Raw genomic sequence first — 20,170 nt, 5'->3', positions numbered from 1 at the left:
ACGAAACACACCTGAAACCACCGTCGATCGAGGCCCTGAACGCCACCTGCGTCTTGTCTGGCACACGCACTCCGGTCTCCGCCCTTAATGAGTGATATCCCAGGGGCCAGTGTGAGTTATCACATCATGGCCACTGCAGGGACCTGTGGGCACAAACAGCGAGCGCACGCACATGCTCGGGGGTGCTTACATCCGTACACAGAGGCTTTGACCAAAGCAAACAAAACCTCGGGAACGCGGCTCCCAGACAGAGCCGGGGGCGGGGGAGAAAGGCCACACGCTCGTCACCATACTCACTGGACACACAACCGCGGCAGGGTCCCCTGGTGTCACTGACGCTTTGGGTCGGATAACTCGTGTCGTGCCCCGTAGGTGGTCCGGCAGCACCATCACCCCTGGCCTCCGCCCTACATAAATGTCCCCAGACGCTGCCCAGGGGTGGCCGGGTAGACGGAGAGCCCCCGGGACGAAGCGGCACGTCTTCATGTCTCTGACCTGCAGCCACGTGCTGGTGGCAGCCAGAGGGCTCCCGAGAACTCGCAAGCTCCGAGCCGACTCCAGCCTGGAAAACCCCCGGGGAACCAGAACCTCCAGCAGCATCGCCTCCTCGTCCCCGGACCCTCATCTATTCAGCGGTCTGAGCAGAGAGTTCACCCTCCTCGGTGTCTGCCCCTCGACTCTACGGTCAGTCCAGCATCCTACGAAAACCGGACACGGTGCTCACACCCACGTCCTCTTTGCTGCGCCCGACACGGCCCGGGTTCCGGTGAGCCTCACCGCACCACCTCTGCCTCCCCTTCCTCCGAGCGGTCTTCCAGACTGCTGTCAGTGGGGGCCTCGGCCCACAAAGCGGGCCCTCGCTCCTCTGTCGGGAGGCGGCCGCACACGCTGCTCCCTGCAGTTGGAAGCAACGGCCCAGAGTCTCCCTCTGCCAGTACAGAAGGGGGGCGTCCTTCCCCCAGGCGGCCCTGCGGCACCGGGGGCACGGCCGTGGGGACGGGCCGCGCTCTGGGTGGATAGGGCAGGTCCAGGTCACCACACGGGGCGTCCTCCAGGACGGAGCCCACTCGGGCGTCCCCGTGAGGGTGAACCTGTGCCAGCTGGGCTCCCTCTCCCACGCCAGGCATCAAGGACACGACTGCAAGGCAGCAGCAGCACCTGGCTCCCGGCAGAGCGGGAAGGGACGGAGGCGGGAGCGGGCCTCCCCACTGGGACAAGGAGGCAGCAGGGCTGGGGGTGGCGGGCGGAGAGAGGGAGGGAAGCACGGCGGGGAGAAGGGACGGGAGAAGGGACGACGGAGAGAGTTCGGGAGCACGGGCGCAGTGTTCCTAGCGCTCCCAGTGTCCACCCGGCACAGTGACCACGGAGAAAAAGGCAGAAGCCAAAGCGCGGGACCAACGGTAAGAGAGACAGAGCAGAAATCGGGCGCCTGAGAGAAGGAAAGCCCAGCGCAGGAATCAGAGGTATCCAGACGTCCGACACACAGCCCCCTGCCTGCAGCAGCTTTGGCACCCCACACCCAGAATGTGCGCCCACAGCCGGCAGACCACCAGCGGCAGTGAGGCACCCGCCGCCCTTACCCAGCTTCCCAAATGCAGACCAGGCAGAAAAAGCAGATCATCCCCCAGCGGGGAAGAGAAAGCGCACAGCGGCCTCAGACATCTTTACAGATTCAACGTCCCAAAGGCATTTTGCAGAAACGGACGCGCCTGGTGGCTCAGTCGGTCGAGTGTCCGACTCTGGATTTCTGGTCAGGTCCTCATCTCAGCGTTCGTGGGTTCCGGCCCTGCATCAGGCTCTGTGCTGACGGTGCGGAGCCTGCTTGGGATTCTCTCCCTCCTCTCTGCCCCTCCCCTGCTCACACGTTTCTCTCTCTCTCTCAAAATAAATAAACATTTAAAATGTCAAATCACTATGCTACACACCTGAAACTAAAATAATATTGCGTGTCGACTATAACTCCGTTAAAAATAGATAAATAACACGGGCGCCCCACTGGCCCAGTCGGTGGAGCATGTGACTCTCAATCTTGGGTCATAAATTTGAGTCCCACGTTGGGCATGGAGATTACATAAAAAATATATATGCGTATAAATAAAAGTCAAAAAATAATTTTGCAATTTCTACAAGGACCAGGAAGAAAGACTGTGTGACCAAGAAAAACTCAATTCCGGCTACTATGTCATAAGTATAGTAACAACCAGCAGACGTTCTTTAAAAGACTTAAAAAAACTTTTTTAATGTCTATTTATTTTTGAGAGAGAGACACAGAGTGTGACCAGGGAAGAGGCAGAGACAGAGGGAGACACAGAATCTGAAGCAGGCTCCAGGTTCTGAGCTGTCAGCACAGAGCCCGATGTGGGGCTTGAACTCGTGAACCATGAGATCATGACCTGAGCCGAAGTCGGCCACTTAACCGACTGAGCCACCCAGGTGCCCCAACAACCAGCAGGCATTCTTTTTTTTTTTTATTTTTTATTTTTTTTATTTTTTTCAACCTTTTTTATTTATTTCTGGGACAGAGAGAGACAGAGCATGAACGGGGGGAGGGGCAGAGAGAGAGGGAGACACAGAATCGGAAACAGGCTCCAGGCTCCGAGCCATCAGCCCAGAGCCCGACGGGGGGCTCGAACTCACGGACCGCGAGATCGTGACCTGGCTGAAGTCGGACGCTTAACCGACTGCGCCACCCAGGCGCCCCCAGGCATTCTTAATCAAAGAAAGAACTCAAGGAACATAGCAGAATGAATAAACTATTAAAAAAATTTTTTTTAATGTTTATATTTGAGAGAGAGAGAGACAGAGAGAGAGATCGCGTGAGTGAGGAGGGGCACAGAGAGAGGAAGACAAAGATTCGGAAGCAGGGTCCAGGCTCTGAGCCCCAGCACATGCGGGGCTCGAACTCATGAACTGAGAGATCATGACCTGAGCTGATGTCGGTCGCTTAACTGTAGATGTAGAGTTTACTTAAAAAGAAGAAAAGAGGGACACCTGGGTGGCTCAGTCAGTTAAGCGTCCAAATTCGGCTCATGTCATGATCTCATGGTTTGTGAGTTTGAGCCTTGAGTCAGGCTCTGTGCTGACAGCTCGGATTCTGTGTCTCCCTCTCCCTTTGCCCCTCTCCCGCTCACACTCTATCTCTCTCTCAAAAATAAATAAACGTTAAAAAAAAAAAAAGAAGAAAAAAAAGACGGTACACATCAGCATGGAGGACAGACTCAACACTGTGGTTTCAAAACTCAGTTTTTCTCTGGATATTTATAATGGGCCTGTATTTATTGTCCAAAAGTTTCTATTCCATTTCAAATCCCTCTAAAGAAAATTTCTGTAAAGTAACAATCAAAGATCTCAAAGAACAAAACAAAATACCAAAAAAAAAAAGGTGGGGGCGCCTGGGTGGTTCAGTCAGTTAAGCATCTGACCTCGGCTCAGGTCATGATCTCACAGTTTGTGAGTTCGAGCCCCGCGTCGGGCTCTGTGCTGACAACTCAGAACCTGGAGCCTGCTTTGGATTCTGGGTCTCCCTCTCTCTCTGACGCTCCCCCACTCACACTCTGTCTTTGTCTCTCTCTCAAGAATAAACATTTAAAAAAAATTTAAAAAAAAACATTAAAAACAATTTTATATAAAAAAATTAAAAAAATAAAAGAACAAAACAATATGATCAGAGTAAAATCTCAATTATATCAGTTGAGCATTTAACTCAAAACTTAACAAATATCCCTGTCATTTTAAGCAAATAACAAAGAATGCACAGTCTCTTCAATGATCAAAATCTGTCTTTGGGAGACACAGCCGAGCAAATATTGAAAGCGACAGATGCTAGTCTGTATCTGCAACGAGACAAACACACCCAAAATACGCCATTTCCTGTACTCACTTGGGTGATGGTTTTCAGGATGGCCAGGCGATCCGCTGGGGGCGGCAAACCCACAAAAAGTGTTTTGTCCAGGCGTCCTGGGCGCAGGATTGCAGGGTCAATGATATCTGGAGAAGAACGGAGAGTCAAGACTTCATAAAACAGAATCTTTTTAAATAATACAATTAACGTGAGAGGTGGAAAGAGCACTTTTTTTGAAAAGAAAAAACTGATAAACTAGACTTATTAAAAACTCCTGCTCATCAAAGTATATCCTTAAGAAAAGCCCACCCACCTTCCTGGCCGAACCCGCTTGGCTCCAGGCCTCTCTCTCCCCTCTGAATGGGCGCCTTCTCCTGACCCTGCCCTCAGTCAGGGCTGAGGGGGGCTCCTCACTGGTCCCGTGTGTCCACTTCCCCGCTCTGGGACCCTGTGTGGTGCCTGCAGAACTAGCCCACATCTGTCACCATGGCAGGCAGGCCCTCAAGACCTGACCGCGCCCTTTCTGGTGCCCTCTCTCATATTCTCCTTGACTCCCACACCCCACTGACCAGACCTCTTGCTGTTCCTGAGACAACCTGAAGCCTCAAGCCTCCTCCTCTTTGCTCTCAGTGGTTCCTTCCTCTGAAACACTTTCTTCCTCATTTACACTACTGGAATTTTCAAACAAGGTCTCCTCCAGGAAGCCTTCCCTGAGTCCCCCAGAAGAAAGTTCCACCCTCCTTTGTGGCCACCATATTCTTGGTAACGGTAGCAAAGAGCAAACCCCAAACTGCCTGACACTGAAGTTCATTAGGAACAAAGAGCCCATTTCTTAAGCCTAATCGCTTCTAATGGTCCCTCAATCATTCCAGAGAAGCTTCCCAAAGCTCACAATAAGAAGACCTTTGTTCGTGTACAGACACACCTAGAAATGATGGGACTCGTGTTTTCTAATGCACGTATTGAGACCTAACCATTAATTTATTCTTCCATAAAGAAGCAGAGTTCTTTAGAGCCGAAATTCTGATTTTGTTTAGTTTTGTTCTTCAGTTACCTTGGGGAAGCTAAATACTTCATTCAGTGATTTTTCAATGTTCAACAAGCTACTGGACTTGCAAGATGCGAGGATAAACTACTCGGAAATGGGGAAAGAACGATTACTGCACAACACTCGCGGCATCGTGATGGAGCGCTGCCCCGCGCGCCTGGGCGCCATCTTACTCTACAGGGCAAAGGGCCCCACACATTCAGGGGCCAGGAGACCTCTGCAGTTTAAAAACTTACACGGGACCCCACTGTGACCTTTCTCTCCTGCTCTTCCCTGACCCCAAGAAAGTGCAAGCACGTTCTGTGTGCTCTGCTTTCTTCTACTTAACACAATTATCCACATTCACCTAAGTTCCTGTGTGTGTCAGTACTTATCCTGTGTTGCGGGCAGTATCCCACTGTATGGATACGCCTCGATTTCAGGACAGAAAGAAGTATTCATTCTTCAGTTGATGAACATGTGGTTTCCAGTTCTGGCCCACCAGAAGCACACGTGGACATGTGTTTGCGTGAGTTTCTCTTTCTCTCCGGTGAGTCCCTCCGTGTGTGGCAACATCACACTGTAGGATGTGCTGGTCTTAAAGAATCCGACAGAGCGTTTTCCAAACTAGCTGTGCCATGTTACATCCCCTACAGTTGCTTGTACAATCTTTCTAATTTTAGTTCTTTTTTTTATTTCAGAGAGCGAGCACGAGTGGGGCAGGGACAGAGGAAGATATTCCCGAGCAGGCTCCTGCCCAGCACAGAGCCCGATGTGGGGCTCAGTCCCCATGACCGTGAGATCACGACTTGAGCCAAAATGAAGAGTCAGATGCTCAACACACCGAGCACCCTCCCACCCCCCCGCCCCGGTGCCCTGGTTAACGTAGGGTTTGTAGTAGTCTCTCACGGCGGCCTTCACCTGCATCTCCCTGACGACCAGATGCCGAGCACATTCCCATATTTATCTGCCACCGGGATCCCTACTGCAGTGAACGTCTGTGCGGTCCTTAGCCAATTTTTCATGTTTTTCTTTTGCTAAGTTTTGAGAATCCATCGCATGCTGCAGATATAGATCCTTCATCAGAGACACATTCTGTAAATGTTGCCTCCATGTCTGCGCGGCTTGTCCTTGTGAAGAGCAGCTCAATTTATCCTTTTGCTCTAAAACACTGTGCTTCTGATGTCATACCTAAAAGATCTTTGCTTAGTCCAAGGTAGAAAACACTTCTCCTCTGCCTCCTTCCAGGAGTTTTACAGATGTGACTTTTCATTGGTCTTTGATTCATTTTGGGTTAATTTTTCATGTGGCTTCTAACAGGTTAAAGGTTATTTTTCCCACATATCTCACTGTCCCAGCACTATTTGTTTAAAACGTTATTCTTTCTCTACTGCATGGCCTTCGTGTTCTATAAAAACCCAATTATCCAGACCTTCTGCCTCCGGGACCGGACGACACCCTATTCTGAACTCAGCTCCTCATTACCGATCAACCATGAGCTCCCAGGTTCGTCAGAATTATCCCACTGAGGTGGAGGCCGCCGTCAACGTCCTGGTCCACGAGCACCCGTGGGCCTCCTACCCCTCCCTCTCTCTGGGCTCCTATTTCCACCGGGAGGATGTGGCTCTGGAGGGTGTGGACCGCTTCTCCCACGAGTTGGCTAAGGAGAAGCGGGAGGGTGCTGAGCGTCTCTTGAAGGTGCAAAACCAGCACAGCAGCCGCGCCCTCTTCTGAGACGTGCAGAAGAGGTGCCAGGATGGGGGGGTGAGAGCCTGGATGCCACGGAAGCCGCCCTGGTCTGGACCAGGCCCGTTTGGATCTACACGCCCTGGGTCTGGCCCGCGCAGACCCCCAGCGCCGTGACTTCCAGGAGAAGCACTTCCTAGACGGAGGTGAAACTCATCAGGAAGATGGGCGACCCCCTGACTCACCTCCGCAGGCCGGCTGCCCCCCTCCCCAGGCTGGGCGAGGCCGGCATCTCTTGGAAAGGCTCACCCCCCAGCATGACTCGGGGTCTCTGGAGCCCAGCAGCCCGTGAGGGGCCTCTCCGGCAGCCCCCGGATGCCAGGGCTGGTGCCCGAGCCTCTCTCTGTGGCCACCAGGCAGCTTTGCAACACCCTGGAGCCTGCTCCCAAGCCACAGACCAAATGGAAACAGGAAAGCTTTTTGCAGCAGGAAACAACAACAACAACAACAACAAACCCCAAAAAACTAATCATCCAGATACGTGGGGGAATATTTTTATAGGTATTTTATAGGTAGGTCCTATCATGTTTCAATGATCTGTAAGTCTGTGTCTATGCCAATACCAAATGGTGGAAACATCTTTTAACTTGAATATACAAGTAGATATTAAAAGTCAGAGCTGCATGCTCAAAAATGAAGCCTGATGTAAACAATCCCAATCATAATTAGAAGGCACTTAGTTTAGGAATTTTATAATCATTTAATATCTCTAACTGACAAGCACCATATTTAGTTTATTACAAATTTATTTATTAGTTTATTTTAAGGAATTACTTACTTCATTTCGAGTAAAAAGCACCCTGAGCACTTTATTATTTTTTTAAAGATTTTATTATTTTTTAAGTAATCTCTATACCCAATATGGGGCTTGAACTCATGACCTCGAGATCGAGTCGCAGGCCCTCAGACTGAGCCAGCCAGGACCCCCACCAAGCACTTTATACAGATCTTACTATGGGATGGCAAACTATGCTCTATCAAAAACTTTTCCAAAATTCGATGCATTACACCATCTCTCAAAGAAAATCCAGTGCTGTGTGTCTAGAGCTCGTAGGTACCAATCAGCTTCTTACACTTTAGAGGACGATAAAGGGAAAAGCACTCTTAGCGTCCTCTAAAGGGAAAGAGGGCAAGGAATGGGCGTTGTAGAAAGTGAGAAGCAGGCGCACACCGGCACCTCCCTGTGACAGAGAGCCATCTGGGACGTGACACACTTCACAGACGCCCCGATCTTCTCCCATGTCCTCCCCGAACGGGGCAACCATGCTCTCTCCTGCCTTGGTTGAGGCCAGCTCATCCTTCCAGTCTTTCCGGCCGAGACCTGGAGGCGCGGCCGGGCTCCACTCACTCACGTCCACAGCCAATCCATTAACAGGTCCCGTCAACTGATGACACTTCCACACCCCAGCCATCAGCTGCTGAGAACACTAACTTCTTGCCCTGGGAGTACTGCTACAGCTTGCTAAGTGGCTCCCCACCTCGATGTGGCACAGATGGGAGTCTTCAGAGTCAAGATAATTCTCACGTCCGCAGCGAAGAAGTCAGCCCAAATCCCACCGCTGCAAAGACAAAATCCGCTCACTCGCAAACAAGGAGGATGCGTGAAGAGCCCTCCCTTCCATCCGCCGGTGAGGAAGCACCGCTCTCCCACCGAGTACCAAAAAAAGCTGACGTTTAAGAGCTAAAGGTAGTGACTTCCAACTTCAGGAAAAACTCCACCTTGCTGCAGACGGACCCCCGATTTTCAAGAGGTGCCCCAACAATTCAATGGGGAGAAGATGCCACAAATGTGCCGAGGCCGGTGGACGTCCACGTGCGAAAGGGTGAATCGGGACCCCTTCCTCAGAGCACACAAACATTAACTCAAAATGAGTCTAAGATCGAAGTGTGAGCACTGGAAGCGTAAAACCGTCACCACACACGGGGGTTAATCTTTGTGACCCTGAATCAGGCAATGAGTTTTTGAGACAGGACACAAATTGCATGTGATTAAAAATCTATAAATTGGACTTCACCAAAATTTCAAACTTTTGTTCTTCAAATTACACCATCGAGAAAGTGAAAAGACAGCCACAGGCTGGGAGAAAATACACGCAAATCATACACCTGGCTGTGGATTTGTATCTGGAATTAGTCATTCTTTAAAAAAAAAATTTTTTTTTAGTATTTGTTTATTGTTGAGGGAGAGAGAGACCGAGCACGAGTGGGGAAGGGGCAGAGAGAGAGAGACACACACACAGAATCGGAAGCAGGCTCCAGGCTCTGAGCTGTCAGCGCAGAGCCCAACTCGGGGCTGGAACTCACAAACCGTGAGATCATGACCTGAGCCGGAGTCGGCCACTTAACCGACCGAGCCACGCTGGCGCCCCTAGAATTAATCATTCTTACTGCTCAATGACAAGGCATGACCCAACTAAAAAAAATGGGTGAAGGATTCAAACAGGTATTTCTCGAAAGAAGACACTACAGTAAGATACTACCTCACACCCACTGGAATGGCTGTAACCAACTAGAAAGGTTGTAACAAGCGTTGAGGGTGTGGAGACATCCGAACTCCCACACTTGGCTTTGTTATAATTATCGGCAGGAACAGAAAACGCTGGGCCTCTCTGGAAAAGTCTGGCTGCTTCCTGAAGTGTTACACACAGAGTCGCCATGTGGCCCACAGGCCCCACTCCTAGGTATCTACCTCCTGAGAAATCATGACATACGGCCACACGAAACCTTGTATGCGGAGGTTCACAACAGCCCTAAAGTGGACACGACCCAAATGTCCACCGGCCGGAGAACGGGTGGAACGTTTACGTCCACACGACAGAACGTCATCCGGCAGTACGAGGAACGGAGTACTGACACCGCCACACGGATGTGCCTTGAACACAGGACGTCGAGCGGGAGAGGGCACACCCCGCAGCCCACATGTGTGACTCCACTTACACACGGAAGCGGAGGCCTCGGGAGACAGTGCTGCAGGTGGGGACGGATGGGGAGGGGCAGCTAACACGCACAGATCCTCTTGAGGGTGACAGAAATGTTCTCAGATCAGGCTGTCGGGATGGCTGTACAAGTCTGTTAATATCCTCAAAACCACTGAATCGTGTACTTAAAATGGGTAAAATTTATGGCATATTATAGATCTCAATAAAGCCATTTTCTTCGAGACTTAGAAACCGGACTAACAAGACCATCAATACTATGTCTATGAAAATTACCGCAAGATCAGACGACCTTCACGGAACAGGAGCAGGTCTCTTCTTACAATTCACAAAACAAATACTGAGTTTTATTATTTGCGGGTTCCTGAGAATCAGCAGAAATGATGCCAGGGCCTAGGTTACTTTTACAAGGGAAGCCTTGTGCCAAAGGGCGAGATACACAGGTCGGAACACGGCACCAACTCAAGGAGAATTTAACAACGATCCAGGGCCATTCAGACTGGACACAAAAGGGAAGGTTTTACTTGGAACTTTAAGTGGCTGAATATCTTACTGTGTGTAATGGAATAAATCTCTTCTTTGTTGCCAGCCATCGAGTCGCCTGACAAAAAACTACTAAGGGCTTATCACGATGGATAGAGACTCTGAACTAGGAACTTTCTCTCAAACATAAAACCGCAGACCTAATCCTTGTCCAGAAGTTTACACTTCTTTGTGTCATAATTTACAGATTTTTCAACAGAGCTGCGCGGAGAGCAGAAACTTTCTGAATACCGTGTTGCTACTGTAGGAAACAGACCCCCGCTGAGCAGTAGAGACCCTACCCGGTTGGTGTGGCTATCTGGGTATACCTGTCTGCAGGAGTGTTTTTAACCAGCGGCACAGAGGATTCAGTGGGGACAGACAGTTCCTCTCTGAGAATGTCCTTTACAGGAGATGACAATCAGGGCATCGGTGGTCTTAGTGGACTTTGTCCAGGGACCTTCATCTCCTGGGGCTGAGCACAGGGAAGCGGAGTATTTCCGGGACAGGGGGTGGACTCTGGTGTGCCACACATCACACAAGGGACATCACAGGTCTTGAGAGCAGCGAGGTGGGGGGGATGGGGACAGAACAATTCTTTCCCTTGTTTTGTAGAAAGCAGCACCTCACAAGTTAGGGGAAAAAGTGATGACAGAAATGGAAAATAGGAGAGGGGCGTCTGGGGGGGCTCAGCTGGCTTAGCCATCCAACTCTTCATTTCGGCTCAGGTCATGATCCCACCATCTGTGTGATCGAGCCCCTCATCAGGTTCCGTGCTGACAGGCATGAAGCCTGCTTGGGATTCTCTCCGCCCCTTGCCCGCTCATGCTTTCCCTCTCTAAATGAATAACCTTAAAAAAAGAGAGAAAAAGTCTTCCAAGCAGAGGGAACTGACGCCCTACCTGTACTGTTAGGGCATTCACACGAAAGCAGGTTTGTGTCCAGAAACCATGAGGGTGGGGGTGCCTGGGTGGCTCAATCAGTTAAGCGTCTGACTTTGGCTTAAGTCTTGATCTCACGGTTTGTCAGTTCGAGCCCTGCGTCGGGCTCTGTCCTGACAGCTTGGAGCCTGGAGCCTGCTTTGGATTCTGTGTCTCCCACTCTCTCTCAAAAATAAACATTAAAAAAAGAAATAAGAAAGAAAGAGAGAGAGAGAAAGAGAGAAAGAAAGAAGGAAGGAAGGAGGGAAGGAAGGAAGGAAGGGAGAAACCACGAGGGCTGGCATGAAGTGGCCCAATTTACAGGTATTGAAAGAAAAGAGTTCTGTCAACCCAGAACTCCATATAGGCTTCAAGAAAGAAAGAACCGGAAATCAAGGCATTCTTGGATAAATGAAAACCAAGAAAATTCGCCGCAAGCTAAACACACCTAAAAGAACAACTAAAGGGAGTTTCTGAAACAAAAAGGAATGTCGGAAAAAAATTAGGAACATCAGAAAAGAAAAATCGATGGGAAGAGCAAAAATTTGGAAATACAACAAAGCCTCCTTTTCCACTTAAGTTTTAAAATTTTATTTGACAGGGGGCGCCTGGGGGGCTCAGTCAGTTAAGCGTCTGACTTTGGTTTCGGCTCAGGTCACGACCTCACGGGTCATCAATTCCAGCCCTACATCGGGCTCTGCATTAACAGCTCGGAGCCTGCTTGGGATTCTCTCTCTCCCGCTCTCTCTCTGCCCCTCCCCCCACTCACACTGTCTCTCTCTCTCAAAATAAACAAACAAACAAACAAACAAACAAACTTCAAAAAAATTTCATTCCACAGCTGAGGCAAAAATAAGAACGCTGAGGAGGTTCTGAGACAGTGGAGAAGGGACACGGAGGACAGTCCCGAATGGGGCTGGCGCAGGAACTCCAAGGCAGGCCGTGCATGCACTCCTTGCTGGAACTGGCAAAAGAAATGCTGACATCAGTAAACAGTGAGAAGCTACGTGTATGCAGTTCTACAACCGCCTCATCCACAAAAAACACTCTACAAAGAGATACACTCAAAAATAACAGGTAAATCAAAATGAAATTCTAAGAAATGTTCAAGTGACCCACAGGAAGGCAGAGAGAGAGAGAGAGAGAGAGAGAGAGAGAGAGAGAGACAGAGACAGAGAGGAAAAGCACGTGCATGTCAGCAGAGGAGGGGCAAAGAGAGAGAGAATCCCAAGCGGGCTCCTCGATCCCATGACTCCAGGATCATGACGCGAGCCAAAATCAAGAGTCGGACCCTCAACTGACTGAGCCACCCAGACGCCCCTCAGTCTGTACTTTCTGATTAAGTACTTATTTCCAAATTTCTGAATTCAGGGAAACACCCAGCAGGCAAAGCATCCCCAGAGGGAACCGAAACTACCCCTTGAAGCAACGGGGACTGTCCTGTCCCAGCAAGACCCCACCCACGACTGACCCCAAGACGATGACCAACCTTTCAGTGCCCACCAACTTTGTCCCACGCTTTCCTTTCTGAACCTGGACCTTTGCTCAGCACTTTGGAGACAGTCTTTTGGGATGCCAGCCTCCCATCTCCCTGATGGGGTTTTGGAGTGGTGGTGGGGGTTCCGAGCTGATGGCCAAGTAAGAATTCTTGAAGACGTCTTTGGTACCAAAAGGGTGATTTTAGTAAAGCATGGGGACAGGACCCATGGGGAGGAAGAGCTGCACTGGGGTAGTGCAGGTGACAGCTTCTCTACTGTGGAGTTGGGGGCAGCCCAGGGGAAGTTTCCAGTGGGACTTCCATATGCTAAGGAAGACTCAAGGATACTGGAGACCTAGCTCTTGTCAAGCTAAGATTGTTTTTCCCTCCAGCAGAGTATTATCACTAAGACAGTAGGGAGTCCCTGGAGATTAGGCTATTGATAAAATTGCCTTTTCCTTGTAACGTTACTGAGATATTTATAAACTGATGGAGACTCTATCAGTCAACCGTGTGTCTTTTATCCTGTCCCCAGTCCTTGGGCAGCCAGGAGGGCCTGAGGAACGTCACACACATCCCACCCGGGCGGGCGGCTTGGGGGAGTCGGCCTGCCCCGTGCTCCCTCCTCATCCCTGGCGTTGGCCTCGCGGAAATAAATTCCTTTCCTCTGTCAGCAGGACTCCCTTCTCTGCCTTCGATTTTGTGCGTTGCCAGCGGCAGCAGCTGGTGTGTCTGGGCCCCAGCAGCCAGGTGCTCTCGCCCCTTACGCCCTGGGTACATGTGCTCACATAGCACCTCTGCAACAGCCTTCCTGGACCATCATCTCTAAGTCAGCCCGCACCCCCCCCCCCCCGCCCTCGCCCCCGCCAAGTCATTCTCTACCCTCTTAGCCAGTCTGTCTCTTACGTACCCAAGTTCCCCAGCCCCAAATCACAGTACACACAAAGCATTTTTCCAAACTCTTAGCCTTTGAATTCCCAAAGCCAAGCAGGACCAGGCACACGGTAAAAACTCCATAAATACTTGATGAGAAGAGAAGACGTGCTGAGAAATTAAAGAGTCTTACGCTGACCGGTGGGTCTTCAACACCAAACGGAAAGGTGGAGCTACACCTTGTGCGATCACAGAGCGTGTCAGGAAAGAAGCCTGTGTGCGAAGAGTCAGAGCGGCCGCAGGTGTTCGTGCCCTGCGTCCCTGCCCCGGAACCTTAGCCTCCCCACTGCTGTCCCCTGGGCGCCGCCTCTAGCAGGAATGGCAGCCTCCACCCTCGGCTCCTGGAACCCTGCGGTCACGTGAGAACGAGGATGCGGGATCCCGCCAGCGGGAGCCCACGCCACCAGGAGAGGCCTGGAGAGGGGACGCTCCGTGAGGAGGGGACGGAGATGCCGAAGCGTCACCACGGAGACGGTCCTCTGGCCCTGCCACTCCAGCTGATGGCACCGGGATCGGAGAGGAACCTCTGGACAAGCCCTTCCGGAGTCCCCGACCCACAAAATTGTGGGTCAGAGCAAAAATGGTGATTTGAAGCCGCTGAGTATGGTGGTAGTTTGTCATGTGGCCAAAGCCATCAGGTGGGAAGAGATTTCTGGAAGCGGGGAGAAAACAAGTCACAAACAGAATGTTGCAGGACAGCGCACTAGGGAAGAGAACCGCCACAGGCACGCGCACGGGTGACACGGATGACCCACGGGGCCGTTCTTGGATTTCTGTAGGCAGCAAGGCAGCAGGATCTCTTCCGCGGGTAAGGGGACGGGGGAGGGGCAGAGCGGAGGAAACAGGTTCAGGGACACCGGAAGGGACAAGACACAGGTGCCCACCGTGTTCCTGTCTCCCTCACCATGGCTAAAGTCAGCACAGGCTACTGTACTCAGCCCGGGCTTTCACAGCTAAGAATCCGGAGAGCTGTCGAGAATTCAGAGAATTCAGAGGTGAACAGAGACCGGGAAAGGACACGCACCTGCACTGTTTGAGGCGAGGATTCATGTAAAACCCAGGGACACGGAGGGACCTGTTACGTTCTAGTCCACAGAGACTAAGCTAAAGATATGTGTTTACGATCACCAAACACGAAAACGGCGAGTGCCAGGTGAAGACAGGATGGCTTATCGCAGACTACGGTGTCTTCTCGAAATCTCTCAGAAAAACTCTGCGTCTACCAGAAAACGCAGGGTGTGATTCTGCACAGAGATATGTGAGGTTTTCCAGATTCCCCTGGGGACAGCTGTGAGTGTAGGACCGCGGGACCGCCACCCTGGCTGTCACCAAACGTGCTCTTGGCAAGAGGCAGTAGTTACTGAACAGCTCCTTGCCACACGCCGTGGGAGACACACTGCCCTTTACGACCATCCTGCCAACTGGCGTCATTATCCTGGAAGTAACGTGTGCCCAGAGCGGAGGTGGTGTAACCAAGAAGGCTTCTGCTCTTTGTCCTCGGTTCCTGTCAGAAAGCTTCAAATAGCCTCGCCATTCCCCAGGGATGGGAGTCTTTGCTACGCTAATGACCAACTCAAGGTCGGCCCAAGATAGTAACTTCAGGATGGGCCAGTTGTCAGAAAGACCAAGCCCGTGGTTAGAGGGTAGAAGTGGGAGACACATCTCTGGGGAGACGGTTCAATCGCGCGGCCATCGACCAACAGTGACTAAGGCATAAAACCCCAAGGGAAGCTCTGGGCGGCAGAGTTTGGGAGCGTCCTGCTGACGAGCACACCGGTCTCCCAGGCTGGCGTGTGCCCTGGCTCCAAGGGGAGAGGGCCCCCGACGTCTGCACTGCCCCCCACACCTGGCCTTGTGTGCATCCTTCACAACAAACAGCAACTAACTCAAGTACAGTGAGCCTTGAACAGCGTGGGCGTTAGGGGCACCGACTGCTCCCTCTCCCCAGCCCCGCACGCTCAAAAGTCTTGTGTAACTTCTGATTCCCCAAAACACTACTAGTGGCTACTGTTGACTGGAAGCCTTACCGGTAACGTAAAAATTAACACACGGTGTGCACGTTCTCTGTGTTATATGCTGTATTCTTACCATAAAGTACAGCAGAGAACAAAAACATTACGGAGGCCATAAGGAAAATACGTTTATAGGACTGCACCGTGTTCACGAGAAAAAGCCGCGTGTAAGTGGACCCACGTAATTCAAACCTGTGTTGTTTAAGGGTCAACTGTACGGTGCTTTCCTGCATTCCTTTAACTGTCGTGGCGAATTACTGAACCTGAGGGTTCACCTGTAGCTGGCCGGTCAGCAGCGCGAGGGTCCTGGTGGCAGCCTCGCCGGCTCTGACACCAGCTCCGTGTGATCAGTGTCACACGGGTGACACAGGTGCTCGGCCGGTGTCACACGGGTGGGGGTGGAAACAGAACCGGTAAGAGAACAAGAGTTGTAGCCAGGACTCAAACCCAGGTCCGCCGGATTCCAGAGACGGTACTTTACTGCCGTCAAAGTACAAACCTTCATATGTTTCCGTTTTCCATTTTAAAATGAAATCGTATATATTTCACGGAGGTTTTACCTTTCAAAGTAACTTACAAGACCCGAAAGACAAATTCTGTGAGCTTGACGGTGGCAGACAGTTAACACCAGTGTCCACGCGGGGTGGCTACGACACAGCGGCTCACGAGGACGGCAGAGTAGTTAGCAACAGGAAGAGACTCTGGGACCCTCAGTAAGAGCCGGGTGCTGACATTATGGGCCTTTTCTAAGCCCCTCGGCTCCGCTGAAGCTCGTAACAACTTTAAGTAACAGTTACTGCAGGGATGGTGACGTGGTCCCGGTATAAAACCTCGTGACTCTATCTTCAACCTTCACATGAAGTGAAGAGCCTGGTCCTTGTTTCCTATAAGCTTGGGAGAAACCGCAGGACACAAATTCTGATAACATCTGTGTGGTCAAAAGCGGACACTGGGTTTTCTGACAAGACAACCTTCCGAGGACCAACACAGAAAAATCCCCCAAATCTAAGCAATAAAACTCTTTTTTACTATCACTTGCATAAAAGCTTCCTAAGGTTTTATTTCAACTTACGAGCCAACAAGGGATTTCCTAAACTTAACCCTCCTCTAGTGGCATGAATGTAAATCCCGGTGTCGTGGAGCGCTGACAGTCATGGGGAGCACCCCCTACCTGGCCGGTTGGTGGCCGCCATGATAAAAACTTGCTGCCGCGCTTCCAGCCCGTCCATCTCGGTGAGCAGCTGGTTCACCACGCGCACGCTCGCCCCCGTCTGAAAGGGAATGAACACACCTCCATCAGTTTCCGATAAAAAGAAAACCGCATCGTCATTCTTTTCCATACAAAGTAACGTACCAGCTAACTTCAAGAAAGCTTCTGTCGAGAGGTAACGGCCATTATTTTCTGAGTGGTCGCTACATCCCGGCACTGTGCAACGCAGGGGCAGGAAGTCCCCGGAATCATGTTATCCACGAGGAAGCTGAGGCTCGGAGAGGCCACGTGTCCAGGCCTCACAGCCAGACAAGGGCAGGCCTGGCTGATCTAAATCTCGTGCCTCCAAGTTATTCAAAGATCCAATGGCTACGGGGCACCTGGGGGGCTCAGTCAGTTGAGCGTCTGTTGGTTTCGGCTCAAGTCATGATCTCATGGTTGTGGGATGGAGCCCTACATTGGGCTCTGCACTGACAGCATAGAGGTTGCTTGGGATTCTCTCTCCCTCCCTCTCTGCCCCCCTCCTCGAGCACACATGCATTCTCTCTCAAAATAAATAAACTTAAAAAAAAAAAAAAGAAAAGATCTAATGGCTGTGGGGAATAAGTTTAGGAATTCCCTGAGCTTGCACCATGGGTTAACAAGGCATAAAGAATTAGAAAGTCAGAGGGTGAACACACCCAAGTTTGGGTAAACGAGATTAGGTAAACGGGGCAAAGGCCCCCAGTATAGGACAAAGGTATAGGAATAGGAAATCTCAAGATGAAAACATCCAAGATGAGGTAAACAAGATTAGGTATTCAGGGCGGAAATGCCCCCCAACTTAGTACAATAGCAGAAAGCTGCTTTCACAGGAAGGAGGAACCATAAAATAGGTAAACGGGTAAACAGGACTTAAGACCACCGCAGGGTGAAGTTGCCCAGAGTGGAGCTAATTAGCAAAACAAAGGTGCCTTGCTGACCCTGAGGTAGCATGCTCCTTTCTCCTTTCAGTCCCCTAGGCCAGTTTAGGTAAACAGAGGTGGGGCCTCCTGTCTGCTGTAAACAACCTTCCACACAGCCAGGATTTTGTTTTGTATTGACACGAACCCTAACACAGCATATCTCCAAAACCCCTTTCCCCCACGCCCATGAGTTAATGTTCAAGACTCCACTGTCTCTTTGTGCACGTCCAGTCCATCACGCTTGTAAGCCTTCTGATCCAAACAAAGATGGAGCAAGGACCCTTACTCGGGGCTCTCCTCTCTTCCAGGACATTAGCCTCTCTCGCATTTTCTTTTTTTTTTTAAATTTTTTTTTTCAACGTTTTTTATTTTATTTTTGGGACAGAGAGAGACACAGCATGAACGGGGGAGGGGCAGAGAGAGAGGGAGACACAGAATCGGAAACAGGCTCCAGGCTCCGAGCCATCAGCCCAGAGCCTGACGCGGGGCTCGAATTCACGGACCGCGAGATCGTGACCTGGCTGAAGTCGGACACTTAACCGACTGCGCCACCCAGGCGCCCCCTCTCTCGCATTTTCAATCCCGTGTCCCCGTCTCTTGCTGGACAAGAGAGAACTCTACATCCAGAGTCGCAACAGATTTCCTACTGGGCAAATGTAGACTCAGCCTCACGAGAGCCCCTGGGATGTGAGATGTTCCAGATCTTTGGACTGGGCCACGAGGCTTCTTCCCAGAGGCACACAAGCAGATCTACGGCAATACCTAAGGGAAAGGTCCAGGGCGGTGGTGGACACAGGGGAACTCACTCTGACACAGAAAGGTTTTAAGTGCCCAATGGAAGAAATGAGAAAAGTAGTGCTGTGTATGTGTGGCGGGGGGAGGGGGGGCGGTGGGATTACTGCGTTTCTTCAACACAGAGGCGGTAACAATTTCTCCAGAAAAGAAACGGTGCATGTCACCACTCCTTGAGGACACAAAGCTAATATGTCAGGAGATGCACATAGTGACAATCCTGACTCAGAACAGTAAAGCAGCCCCAGACACCAACCAAACACGGTCCTACCTAAACCAGACAAAATCCTCAGAATCAGCACAGGAATGTGAAAGGCACGTTTTACTATAACAAAATTATAACATTGTACGTAATAAAAAAAATTAAAGGTAAGTGAGAAGACTGGGAAAAACGTGCCAACACACACAATCAGACAATGGATTAATTTCTAGCACACGTAAAAGCTCCTATAGATAAAAAAGAAGTTTTAATAGCAAAAGGATCAAAGTATCCGATCAGGCAATTTCTAGAAGATGAAATACAAATTCACTGAAGACAAGCAACCTCACTGATAATCAGGGACGTGAATACTAAGATTTAATGTCACGTTTGACAATAAAACTGACGAAAGATTAAAAGATGGGTATTAGCCATTGCTGACAATACTGTTGGCAGGCATATGTATCCGGTATTTTTTTGTGAAGGATGATTTAATGTCAGCTCCAAAACATAGTATGTATAGGTCCACATACATGTGCACAAAAGCATGTGATTAGAGTGTTATTTCAGTTCTGTTTGTAAGAAAAACAATTAGAAACAATGTGAATGTCTAAAACAGAATTATTAAAGAAATCCTTCTGTTTCCAGAATGTAGAACATTTATGCAATCGTTTAAAAATTAAGTCATTAAGCACATGGGAAAATCATCAAGATGCATGACCACATTCATATAAAACTCTAAACCATACATGTTTTTAAGTTTATGGAGAAAGTTGTAGAATAACAAATACTACATACGAAACTGAGTGAAAACCTCCAAGGAGAGTAACAGAGGGAAATGGGAAGAAGGACTCTTGATCTACTAACACGTGTACTAAATTTGAGTTTTGTCACAAGCGTGTGTCCATGCATAACTCACGCGCTAAAAAAAGAAATATGTATTCCCATTTTTCTCCCTATTTCTCTCCTTCAGAATCCCCTTCAGGTGAAAATGTCCAAAGAGAAGAACACAGGTACTGGAAAATGGAAACACGTGTTAGTAAACATCCAAGAACGAGCGAGAACCCAGACATCAGAGCACGGTTCGTGTGGCCACAGACCTCTCTGTGGCAATGGCCGACCAGCCTCGACCCACTCACTGCACCTGTCCAAAGTCAAAATCACCAGCCGTTAACAGGCGGCTGCAAACCAACATAGGGGCTGTTGACAAATGAAGGGTTTATTCGGAACCAAAGACAAGGAGATAAATAGGAGTCAACTCCAGAGCACAACATGCCTTGACCAGCCGGACAGAAAGGGCAGTGCTTTGCTCTGGATCCCCCACCAGATTCCAGGATCTGCCAGCCGGCGGGGTGACCTGGGAAGGACCTCTGCGTGGCCACTGACCTCACCCCCAGAGATAAGACCAGAAGGATTTTCTGGGATGCTACTGATGACTACTGGATGAGGAAACAGAATCACTGAGACATGACTCACACTCACATTAGTCAAGTTTTGTTCTTGAGACTTTGGAATGTTTCTGGAGATTCTAAGTGAAATGAATTTAATAAATGTTTTACAGCCTAAGGGCACACACAAGATAACTATCTGAAGATGAATCACAAGAGAAAC

General features: G+C 50.1%; 1 protein-coding gene across 6 annotated transcripts in view; it reads right to left on the bottom strand.

Annotated features, from left to right (window-relative positions):
• Nucleotides 1-20,170, bottom strand: part of NVL (nuclear VCP like) — an 89,530-nt gene that overhangs the window by 26,433 nt on the left and 42,927 nt on the right. For all 6 annotated transcript variants that reach the window (XR_002076480.2, XM_053909462.1, XM_053909463.1 and 3 more), the window contains 2 exons: nt 16,586-16,685; nt 3,881-3,987 (listed from right to left, as the gene is read on the bottom strand). Coding sequence is in view for 5 of the 6 variants with exons in the window: in XM_053909462.1 (XP_053765437.1) it covers nt 3,881-3,987; nt 16,586-16,685 (207 nt within the window). In the remaining variant the exon portion in view is untranslated. The remainder of the gene's footprint in view (nt 1-3,880; nt 3,988-16,585; nt 16,686-20,170) is intronic.

This window comes from Panthera pardus, unplaced genomic scaffold, assembly GCF_024362965.1.
Source record: "Panthera pardus isolate Hobbes unplaced genomic scaffold, ASM2436296v1 HiC_scaffold_21, whole genome shotgun sequence".
Taxonomy (NCBI): domain Eukaryota; kingdom Metazoa; phylum Chordata; class Mammalia; order Carnivora; family Felidae; genus Panthera; species Panthera pardus.
This window is presented reverse-complemented; position numbering and strand designations above follow the sequence as displayed.